This window comes from Austrofundulus limnaeus, unplaced genomic scaffold (assembly GCF_001266775.1).
Source record: "Austrofundulus limnaeus strain Quisiro unplaced genomic scaffold, Austrofundulus_limnaeus-1.0 Scaffold121, whole genome shotgun sequence".
Classification (NCBI taxonomy): domain Eukaryota; kingdom Metazoa; phylum Chordata; class Actinopteri; order Cyprinodontiformes; family Rivulidae; genus Austrofundulus; species Austrofundulus limnaeus.
The window spans coordinates 825919-838470 of record NW_013952523.1 but is presented as its reverse complement, the minus strand read 5'-3'; the positions used below and the strand labels follow the sequence as shown (position 1 = coordinate 838470).

General features: G+C 37.9%; 1 protein-coding gene across 1 annotated transcript in view; it reads left to right on the top strand.

Moving 5' to 3' along the window:
• The window catches only part of cab39 (calcium binding protein 39), a 31254-nt gene that overhangs the window by 2223 nt on the left and 16479 nt on the right, over positions 1-12552 (top strand). Inside the window, exons 2-5 of the mRNA XM_014015000.1 lie at positions 4862-5017; positions 7574-7738; positions 10403-10521; positions 11473-11641. Of these exons, the coding sequence (XP_013870454.1) occupies positions 4904-5017; positions 7574-7738; positions 10403-10521; positions 11473-11641 (567 nt within the window). The 5' untranslated portion in view covers positions 4862-4903. The remainder of the gene's footprint in view (positions 1-4861; positions 5018-7573; positions 7739-10402; positions 10522-11472; positions 11642-12552) is intronic.

Sequence of the window (12552 nt, the reverse complement as noted above, 5' to 3'; positions counted from 1 at the left end):
ACCTTAAAGTGCACAAGCTTCAAACTTCAGCGTTGGCTGCGATTTTGAAGCTGAAATCGCATTTGGTGTGAACGCACCATTAACAATGGCCTCTACCTCAAGAGGCGGAGGAGCCAAATGGCTGGCTCACTGCTGCCAACTAGTGGTCAGAGGCTGAACTACAACATAAAAATGAACGGCTGGCAGGAAAGTTGACATTTTAAACCTTAATAAAAAAATCGATACAGGGCTTTAGAATATCGATACAGTATCGGGAAATGAAATATCGCAATATTTCAGTGTATCGATATTTTCTTACACCCCTACTATGTCAGCTGCCCTAACGCAGCACCACAGCCGCCTGTGATGAAATAGGGAAGAATGTGTTGTAACTTTAAATTACTGAGTCACTCTCAGGAAAACAAAGAAGAGTCAGAGTTAAATAATATTGTTTCAATAAAGAAAAATCAGTAGGTTCCCTTTTTAAAGTTTTACACTCTGCTGTCACTCACGTCATGACTCACTAAACAGCTTTTAATGAAACTCAGCAAGTAATCATTAACTATCCTCCTATAACTAATAGATTGGAATGAACTTAGTTCAAAGTTACTGCTTCAGCTATTGTCAAGACAAAAACTGTCTTTGAATCAATCAGTTTTACAGATACTGAGCAAAAATCAGATGTGGTAGTAGCTGAGAGTCATTCGCAGCTCGTATTCTTGAGTGTGACATCTTGCAATATTACATGGTTTATTAATATTACAGTTATTTTTAAGGTTTGACCAAAATGGCTATATTTATTTCTCAACATAATGGGTTGTATTTTTTCTGCTATCACACGACTCACAACACTTTGATCTGTCCAACCTAAATTTTTAAGCAGTTTAGGCCTTGTTTTCCATGTTATTGTCACGCAGTTTGTGTCTTTTTATTTGGGCGATATTGTTATTAGTTACATGTTTACACTTTAAACAACACATTTTTGCTCCGTTCTACCTAAAGGTAGTTTTCAGGTGCTGCTAATTGTGATAGGGGTTTTATTTGTGTGGGTGTTTGGGTAATAAAAAAAAGGTTGTTGACAGGAAATAATTTGTGTTGTTGAGTTCTATTCAAAATCATGTTGTGTGTTGAAATGTGTGTCCTCTTTTATACAGATTTATTTTAGATAACAATATCCGAACATTATCTGCAGCTTTTAAACAATAGTTACAACACAGAATGAGACAAACTAGGATATAAGTTTCTAAAGTTGTAGTAATGCTCTTTTAACTGTTAGTTTCCTCTGTTACACCATATTTGATCAGTAGTGGAGTGATTGTGTGTTAGCAGCAGTGACCTGCAGGTTGTGAACCTACCATATGTGTGGCCTTCCTATTTGCGTCACTGATACAGAAGTTGGCCAGAAGCAGAGAGGCCTTTCTGTAGCCTGCTTGCTACGTTAACGAGCATTAGTCTGCGCAAAGGACGGATTTGGCCACCTGGTTAAGTTGAGGTGTGTCTGGTTTAGCGAGGATGCAGGCAGCCGAGTGCACAGGTCAGGTCGTCAGTGAGACCAAGTTTTATGACGCATCGCATATGTAAATGTAGAAATGGAAGACTTTCACCTCACGCTGGGCTGCTGCTTTAGTTTATTTTTCTGACTCCAGCATTGCTCTGTAGATCTGGACTTCCTGCCAAGACGTGATATAAGTGTCAGGATGCTTCAGGGGTTTGGGTTTAGAAGCTAAATGATCATATTAAAACAAAAGGTTTGTGCCTTTTAATGTCTGGTGTTTTCATCTTAACCTGATAATGATTACTGTTTGGTGCAAACATTAATAATTGAAGCATCAGATGTTTTACAATCCTGCCTTCTTAATGAAGATGTGTTTAAAGACACAAATAAGGGCCAGGAGCATTCATAAGGAGTATATATTATTATCATTATTTAATGCCCTAGACCGTTTAACTCTCAGGCATTTTATTTTTTTCAGCTCAAATTAAACATGAAGGTAAATACGTTGCCTTGAAAGTGAATAAATAAACCAGGTAATGGCAGGTGCAGGAAGCAGCAGTGTCCAAAATACATCAAATACCCCAAATGAGCAAATTCTGAGATTTCGCATTTTATACAGGATTCCATTTTGTGTCAGTTTCGTGATTCCGTTTGCATTTTTCGCATTGTGAAAATCATAGGGCCCTACAGTATTAGGGTTGGGCGATATTGGCAAAAAAAATTAATCACGATTAATTGTGGTATTTAGCCAATAACAATTAATTTGATGATTAATCCTGTGGAGTCCCTGGACAGTCTTATGTCCTAGTCACATGACCAATTTAGTGGGAAAGATTTGCTCTTCATTAAAATCTGTTCCAAATTGTGTCAAAATTACAGACTTCAGGCTATACACCAATCTTAAATTGTGTTGATAGATAAATAAATTACAAACTTTTGTTTAAATGTTCGTCATATTTGAAGCGGAGAGGAGCACCGAGCGGACTAACTGGTGGCATTAATCGTATTAATCGTTAAGTGCCAAAAAATAATCGATTAATGTTTTTCTGACAATTAATTGCACACTATACGATTATGCCCAACCCTACTACATACAGTATCTCAGTCCTATTTTTATTTTATTTTTTTAAACACCTGGGAAATTGTTCCATATACCTCCTGTAATCCCTGGTTGGGAATCCCTGTTCTAATCCACACACACGTTGGGAATGTATAAAAAATAAACAAATGTGTTGAAGTGCGTAACTAACATGCTAACTGGTCCTGAACTGTCCTTAACTGTGCTTACCTCCACACAAACTTCCAGTCACCTGTATCAAACTACACAGTGCTGAAAACCAGGGTTGGGCGATATTGGCAAAAAAATTAATCACGATTAATTGTGGTATTTAGCCGATAACGATTAATTTGGCGATTAATGCCCTGGAGTCCCTGAACACCCTTATGTCCTGGTCTCATGACCAATTTAGTGGGAAAGATTTGCTCTTCATAAAAATCTGTTCCAAATTGTCAAAATTACAGACTTCAGGCTGTACATCAAATTTTAAATTGTGTTGATAGATAAATCAATTTCAGAATTTATTTTTTTTATGTTCGTCATATTTGAAGTGGAGAGGATCACCGACCAGACTGAACGTGGAAATTACCAGTCAATCTGCCTGGTGGCATTAATCGTATTAATCGTCATGTGCCAAAAAATAATCGATTAATGTTTTTCTGACGATTAATTGCACACAATACGATTATGCCCAACCCTACTGAAAACCTGACTAAACACACTTTGACTCCATTTGTTTTCTAAACGTGATGTTTTCTCATGAGTTTGAGCATTTATGGTTTAAAGCTGCCATATGAACTTAATGCCATTTAAACTCAAACACAGCATGTAACACCTTATAATTGATTGTAACAATAATGTAAACTGTAAAGTTTTACTTATTTTTGCCACATGTAGTTGTAAACACATCTGAGAACGCATGCTTGTGAGGTGCACAAACAGCCGATGCAAGTAACCTGTCTAAAGAACACACCCAATCGCACTAAGAAAAGAAAACAGTTTTGAGTCGGCATCAGTCACGTGATGATTCCTAGGGTCAGTAATGTGTAGAAAATGACACATGGCCATAAACAGCTGAATAAAGTCTTGTGTCATTGAGGAATGATTGTGTGTTTGGTGCTGTTGGAGGACATCACCAATAGTTGGGAGTAAGAGTGTACCGATTGCAGGTTTCTGACCGATCACGATCTTTAAAAAGCCGCTTGATTCCAATTTTGGCCAATTCCAATTATTTTTAAATGGCTGACACTGTCAGGTGTTATACAATCACAATACCTTCAATGGTCCAATCTTATTTCATTGAAAGTCACTGAACAATACCCTTGAAACAATACAATCTTGTTTTACTTGGACATTAGGGAGTGCTCACAGCAGAGCAAAAAGGGACAGCGGTTGATTTTCAGACCTTTCTGGAGACAGATGAGAAGCTAATCTTTTCCACCGACCTCATCTAAGTATCGTCTGATCTCCCAAAATAAGGGAAATTGGTATCTATATAAATGAGCCGGTCGATTTATCAATGCACCCTAATTGGGAGTGAATGTGTTTTCGAGGAACACGCTGACCTGCAGACACACAGTGATGCTTGGCTCATTATCTAATTTAAAGTTCCCAGAGCGAGCTGGTCCAAGCAGAGAGGAGAACTAGGAGGTGTTCGAGTGCTGGTCTCGGTTCAGATCCTCAGATCCTGGTCTCAGATGCTGGGGGTCCTTGCAATCGGAGCCTTTCAGAGGGAGCTGGCTGACAGATTGGGTGTTTCACAGTCATTCCTGAGCCGTCTCCTGCCAGCTGTATAAGACGGCCTCATCCATAGGATGCCCAGATGTATCGAGTTCCCCCACACCTTGACTGCAAGGCTTTATTGTTTATTTATGGGAAGGGACAGGGACAGGGTGGTCCAAGTAGCACCTGCAACTGTGCTCTATTATTCCATATAAATTGGGATGTAAAGATGTTTAGAAACATGCTTACCCACAGTTGAAACTTTGTTTGTCTGCATTTATTGAATTTTGTTGGTAATGCAACTTTCAGTATGAAAGCGACGCACTATTCATACATGAGGCCCCAGATGTAGAAGTGACGTGCACAGGTTATAAAATATTCACCACCTTTCCATAAATGCATTTTATTCTCTACATTAAACAGGTTTTAAAAATCAGCAGCTGCTTCTTTTTCTGATGAAACACAATTTTATATGAGGACTTGCTGCTGCTGTATATATATATTTTTTGGTTTGAATAAAATATTTAGTGTCTGATAAATCAGATCTGCTCTAAGTGGTGACGCATAGATGAGACTGAGATTTATTATTTTTACATTTCTTTCATCAGGTGGACAGTCCGCTGCCTGGTCGCTCGTGGTAACGCTCCGCCATGCCTTTCCCCTTTGGCAAGTCCCACAAGTCACCGGCGGACATCGTCAAGCACCTGAAGGACAGCATGACCGTGCTTGAGAAGCATGACATCTCTGATAAAAAGGCAGAAAAGGTAGGGCGAATTCTTCACAAAACTACAACCGATGCTCAACTTTTAGGAGCTAAAGCAGGGACTTTCATCTATAAATATGGTGATGAATGTTTAAATATTTGTTTCTGTTCATGATACGCCACTTTTGGTTTTAGTTTGTAGATGGTAGATATTTTGTTCTATTTTGGTGCAAACCTGCATATTGCCTGTTTCAGCTCCAGCATTTAATCCCTAATAATAATAATAATAATAATAATAATAATCTTTAACGACAAACAGTGGTCAGAAAATGGTTAGCAATGGTAACAAAGCCATAAAATAAAACGTAACACTTTTTAAAATCCAAATTAGGGTTAGGCATAATCGTAAAGTGTGCAATTAATCGTCAGAAAAACATTAATCGATTATTTTTTTGGCACTTGACGATTAATACGATTAATGCCACCAGGCGGACTGACTGGAGATTTCCCCGGTCAGTCCTCTTGGTGCTCCTCTCCACTTCAAATATGACGAACATAAAAAAATAAATAAATTCTGAAATTGATTTATCTATCAACATAATTAAAAATTTGATGTATAGTTCAAAGTCTGTAATTTTGACAATTTGGAACAGATTTTTTTGAAGAGCAAATTTTTCCCACTAAATTGGTCATGTGACCAGGACATAAGGGTGTCCAGAGACTCCAGGGGATTAATCGTCAAATTAATCGTTATCGGCTAAATACCACAATTAATTGTGATTAATTTTTTTGCCAATATCGCCCAACCCTAATCCAAATACTCTTACACATATCGCAATTTTTTTCCAGGCCATTACCATACATTGCTGTATAATAGCTTGATGATGGGTTTATAATGTGCTGTATGTAGTACTCTTGTTTGTTTGGTTTTTAACAAAAGTTTTAATGATCTGTTTTTGTTCGAATCAAAGTAGATTACAGGACATTGTATTGTTGGGTTTATCAGGTTTAAAGTTTGCATTCACTCTCTCTCTCACACCTAGTGACAATTTAGAGTTATTGAACCTAACAGTCATGTTTTTGGTCTGTGGGAGGAAGCTGGAGTACCTCGAAGAGAACCCACGCATGCACAGAGAGAACATGCAAACTCTACTCAGAAAGGTCCCTGGGCTGGGATTTGATCCAGCAACCTTCTCGCTGAGAGGCATCAGCTCTACCAACTGAGCCACCGTGCCGTATTAATTAATTATTGAAGATTATTAAGCGATAGGGCTGGACGATAAATCAATTTAATTGATTAATTCGTATTTGCAATTTATAAAGATTTTATTTTGGGAAAATTTAGATTTTTTTTCTCACCAATACACTCTTTGGGGCTTCTGTAGTTCAGAGGTCACCCCACCTGTCCCTGAAGACATTTGCTACATGACATGACTGTGGCAGCTAGCAGAGAGGATCTACTTCTCAAAAAGGTACTGTTTCTTCAGTTTTCTGGAACTGGTTAATTTTTACAACCTCAGACTTGGAGCAACAAACACCTCACTGCGAAATCTGTTTGAAGGCTCTTGATACAAAAAGCAGGAGTACAAAAAAATCTGTTTCAAAACCTGGAACAGAGGCACTCTGTTAACCGGGAAACAAAATCAATTAAAATTGAATTTGAGATAAAAAACATCAGAGATTTTTGGGCCATATCGCCCAGCCCTATTAAGAGATGACAAAAAGCGATCCAAAGGGCTAAAGGTGTAGCATTGTTTGTTCAGTCCTATGAACTTTAATCAATATTTGTGTAAAAAAAGAAGGCAAAATTTTGCCTGAAACTCTCAGACTGAAGAAGTCTCTTGGAGGAGAGACGAAACGTTTCATTAGAGAAGAACCCGTCCAGAAGACCTATACAATTTTTTCCTTTTGATTTTTTACCTGGATTACTGAAATGCATCAGGACAATATTTGTGTAAGTTTACCTGTATAAACCAGTAACAATTAATAATTATTTTCTGACAGGTTAAAATATTTGGGCGCTGAAAAGCTTCAATGTTTTAAAGCAGGCTGTCTTATTAAACATTTTATTACCAAACACTCTCAGTAGCTGTATTTCCTGTCAGTCAACGTGGATAAGTTGTTTTCACCCAAAAGTCGGTGAGAGTATTGCACTGAGGCAAAGTACCCCGAGGTGTTGCACCAACCCATTGCAAAAGAGTGGTTAAATTATTTTTACAGGAAAACAAACACTGTCATTTCTGACAAACATGACAATTTATTGTTTTAATGAAACAAAGTGACTAAACTTTGGATTTGTACTGTATTTCTACAGAGAATGTATTGGTTCTATACAAACAAACACAAACAAACAAACTTGTTTTCTTCTAACTTTCCACTCTGAAATTCTGCAGACTTGCTCAGCATTGGTATCATGTTCAGCTGAACAAACGGGTCGATTCTTCTGGACAAGCAGTTTTCAGTGTCATCGAGCAGTAACTTACACAGTCAGATTTGTAACTGGCTAATTGTATCTCATCAATCATTTTGAAGGGTTTTTGTTTTGTTTGTAAGTAAAGAAGAGTTAAAGGACACTGGTTTCTGCTGCGTCTCTTAGCTGATACCTGTATTCCTGCAGGCTGCGGAGGAGGTGTCAAAAAGCCTGGTGGCCATGAAGGAGATCCTCTACGGGACGAATGAAAAAGAGCCTCAGACAGAGGCAGTCGCTCAGCTCGCCCAGGAGCTCTACAACAGTGGTTTACTCAGCACCCTGATAGCTGACCTGCAGCTCATTGACTTTGAGGTGAGACCAGAAAAGAGAAGTTTTGACCCAAAAAAGCCTGAAAGCAGAGGAAATGAACTGTTTTTATAACACAGAGGCATCCCTCTCTTGGAGGATAGTTCATGATTACCCACATACATAAAGTCACATCCCTGTGCAGCATGTCAGGATGCTGTGTGGAAGTGCTGCTTCAGGCGTCCCTGAGTCACCTTATGATACGTTAGTCATGGTGTTGTAAGAGCACCGACTTCCTTATTTAATACTCTGTTGGAAAAAAACTGTTACAAAGTGCAGAACAGAAGAGAGCTAGACTGGCAGATGATTTTTATAGTTAACACATTCATCTGACGTGACATCTGTTTGGTTTTTATTTATTTCGTTGCCTTTGAACCTGACCGCTGTAGTTTGCAACAGTTTGAAGTTAAACACTGTTAAAAATCATTAAAATAAAGCATAAAAACTTGTTTTAAAAAGATGGGCTTGAGGATTGGCCTTAAACGCAGCGAGGATGACAGACTCACAAACCTGGACTGGGATCTGGTTCCACAGTAGAACAGCCTGATAAATAAAGGCTCTGCCTCACTGATTCACAGAACTGCAAGTAAATTTGAATTCTGGGATCATAGAGGACTGGTAATGTGGAGTGATGACATTATAAATGACAGAGCTTGACCATTAAGGGGCTTTTAAAATCAGTTGATGGTTTTGAAACAACACCAAACTGGTGTACAGTAGAAAAATGTCAGGGAGCTCAAGCAGAAGAAGCAGTTTGAAGACTTTATAAAGTGGTTTGCAACATATTTTGAGTGGAAATTATTTCTCGTTTTTCCCTTGTTTGCACGTGACACTATAACTTTTTTTGCTCTTAGAGAACTAGATCTGTGAAGAACTTGAGAGTAAAGTAAAAACTAAATTCAGGAGTGTGATGAGACAATGTTTTGGATGTCATAGCTCTGGATGAACAGACGGTTCACCTTCAGCTTTTTGTCTTAATAAAAACAAAAAACAGACTGCAATCTGCTGAAACAAACGTCCCGATGAAAGATCAAGCTGTTTGCTTTTATGGAAATTACGTGGAATATGTTACCAATTAAAAAATGATTAATTAAAGGGATCCCTGATTAGTTGTAACATTAGACTTTATATGATAAACATATATTTTAACTGTAAAATAAAGACTGTAAAAATATTGTAGGATGTTTAGTTTTTATAATTTTTAAACTAAAACTTTAAAAATATATTATACAGATGGGGCTATTTTATTTGCATGCAAAGCATTCTGGGTAAATGATGACGTGGATAGGTCCTCGGTGTGAGCGAGCTATATCCACCCTGAAGGTTAATCTTGGACAATATCTGACGATTGACTCTTTTAAATGAAACCAGAGAGCGTTGACAGAGAGGAGAAGGTAGAAATGACTCAGCCTGTAACTGAAAATATGGATGGAGGACAACAGAGCTGCTTCATGGAAGAAGAACCTCAGCTTAGCCTGTTAGCTTTAGCGTTAGCCCCAACGTTATCACCATATATATGTATTAGCTCAGCGCTACACATTCTCCTCTCATCACTGAGGTCCTCCATCCACATGACAGTGAGGGGAACACAAAAATGACTCAGCTTCAACTGAAAATATGGATGGAGGACCTCAGTTTAGCTTGTTTGTCGTGCTAGCGCTGAGCTAATACATATAAGGCAATATAGCGTGAGGGCTAGCGCGAAGGCAAACAGGCTAAGCTGAGGTTCTTCTTCCATGAAGCAGCTCTGTTGTCCTCCATCCATATTTTCAGTAACAGGCTGAGTCATTTCTACCTTCTCCTCTCTGTCAACGCTCTCTGGTTTCATTTAAAAGAGTCAATCGTCAGATATTGTCCCAGATTAACCTTCAGGGTGGATATAGCTCGCTCAGACCGAGGACCTATCCACATCATCATTTACCCAGAATGCTTTGCGTGTAAATAAAATGGCTCCATCCGTGTTAAAATATATTTTTAAAAATTTACAAAACTAAACAGCCTACTACAGTATTTTTACAGTCTTTATTTTACAGTTAAAATAAATGTTTATCAAATAAAGTCTAATGTTACAACTAATCAGGGATCCCTTTAACAAACACTTTTTTCATCAGTTGCATGCAAATGTTTGTGCTTTTTTGTCAAAGCAAGAAAGAGGTCTCTGAGGAGAGAAACCACTTTGGATCAAGCTTGTATACTTGTTCAGTCACAGTGCACCTTTGTTGAAAGGACCAGATTTTGCATATTTGTTTAACCTGATCACCAAATCACTCAAGCCGAAGCTAAAACAAATCCTGAAGGAATTTGTTGAGCTGTAATCAGCTGCAGTTTCTGCTGTACAAACACTAAAAAGAGGAACTTCCTCCACAGGCAGAGCAGCTATAAAAAAGGTTGCTGCTCTCTGAAAGTGCCTATTGTGTTTTTTTTATGTCTGTATGAAGCTAAGATTAGCTTGTATGTATAGTATAACTGCAGAGGGGAAAGCATGTTTTGTTTTCTTTTCATGTTTTATCAATCCAGTTGTTTGTATCAGGACACTACAGTTACACTTCAAGTTGTGTCTTGGTTTTCCACTTCTTAGTTGCTGTGTAGGAAGTGTATTTTTAAGATAGTCACTATTTTCTATTAAAATCGGTTTTTCTTGAACTTGATGTGTTATTTTGTTTCCATCAGGGTAAAAAAGACGTAGCACAGATCTTCAACAACATCCTGAGGCGCCAGATCGGCACCCGGACACCAACTGTAGAGTATCTTTGTACCCAGCAGAATATCCTCTTCATGCTGCTTAAAGGGTAAGACAACAGAATAATCCTGCAGGTGATTTCATTATTTATTAAACTACTAGTTGAGCAAAAAATATGAAACCTAATTAATATAATCAAAAAGCAGAGACATAAAGTGCCTGTGGCATGCATCTCCTTTCAATACAAAAAGTCAAAGAAAACAAATTTATATTTAAGAAACTTGACAAAAAACATCATTTTACTTATTTTGTCACATAACTGGCACCTTTTCCTTTGAATTTGGCTCAGTTAAAGTGAAACAGGAAGTGACATCAGAGGGGAACTCTTTAAGAAAAGAAAATCCCTGTTTTTAATTTATTGAAACAATATTATTATTATTGAACTCTGGCTTTTCTTTATCTCAGATCGTGACTCTAAATAATCTAAAGAAACATCTGGTTCTTTTCTTCAGTTTGTGTTGTTAGCCATTGTGGCAACACTGTTTACGTTCAGACATTCCCCTGTGACATCACTTCCTATTTATTCACGTATCTCGACAAATATTTATCTTAGCAGTGATTTTTTTTATTTATTTATTTGCAATATGTTAATAATAACCCTAAACGATGCATTCAACATTTTAATTTCATAGGCACTTTAATGGAGAAACTACATTTGTGTAGTTACAGATTTTTGTTGGATTAGCAGCAGCAGTGTTAGCACACTGGATTAAGCCTTTGTAGTTGTGACCCTAATTTCCATTCATTGGTATTAATGAGTGCTTCTCTAAAGCTGCACTGAACTTTGGATTTGATGAGAACACCTTTAGTTTGCTCTGTAGGGTTGCTGGATTACCTGCTCAACAATAACATAATTAAAATAGATTTTCCACTATCAGACAGCCCAGTATGCAGCAGGTTTGTATACATAAATACTCTATAGATGATGGGCTTACTTAAAACAAGACAGATGCATCTGCCAAATGATCATTTCTTGTTTTAATGCTGCTGTTTTCTGCAGGTACGAGTCTCCAGACATTGCCCTGAACTGCGGTATCATGCTGAGGGAATGCATCAGACATGAACCTCTGGCTAAAATCACACTGTGGTCAGAGCAGTTCTACGACTTCTTCAGATATGTTGAAATGTCCACATTTGACATAGCCTCAGATGCATTCGCCACTTTTAAAGTAAGTCTGCTGAACAGATTGGCTGCTGGGGCCAAGCAGATTATGGTGATTTAAAACACCTGCGACTCCTTTGGACTCGTTCATTTTGAAGTGCGGTTCTGTGGAAAGAGCTATGAACACTTAGCACCCTGCCTGTTCTGTGTAGCCCTTTGGACAACCTCACTTTGGAGAAAAGGAGTTTGTCTGATCATACTGACAAGCTACTCTGAATGCAGCTAAGACCAAAGTGGAATCCTGTTCAGACCTTCAAACAATGTTATTTAAACCTTTATCTGCTTTCATTTTTACATTACATGGTTAATTTAACGGAAATCTTGTGAAATTCCTGCAGGAAATACCCCAAGCTGTGACAGAAGTACTCCACTTAGCTGTTACTGCTATGTGCATTTGCAAATACTGACAGAATTCTTCATAAAGGATCTGTAATAATATCAAATTTACACCAGTGTAAAGGTCTATGAAACAGCATTTACATGTAAAATATTGGAGCTGTGAGTTCTTTTAACGCTGCAGAAATTTATTTGTTCTTGGCTGGTAGATTAGCCTTTAGCTCATCGGTAATGTCAGATGTAAACACTTCAAACTGAGCTCTTTCAAAGCTGAGATGTTGGTTAATCAGAACACCACTTCAAAATGACTCAAATATCTCTAACATGTAATGCTAATGATTTCTGTACTGTAAAATGTGAGTGTGTATAGTTAATGAACTCTCTTCTTCTGTGGTTTTTCAACAGTTCTTGTGTTTAGTTGTGAGAATATCTGGAAATACACTATATGACCCAAAATGCTGCTATTACGACTAGGGCTGTGTATTGGCAAGAATTTGGCGATGCGATACATATCATGACAGAGGGGTCACGATACGATATATCCTGATATATTGCGATACTATAAGCAAGGCGATATATTGC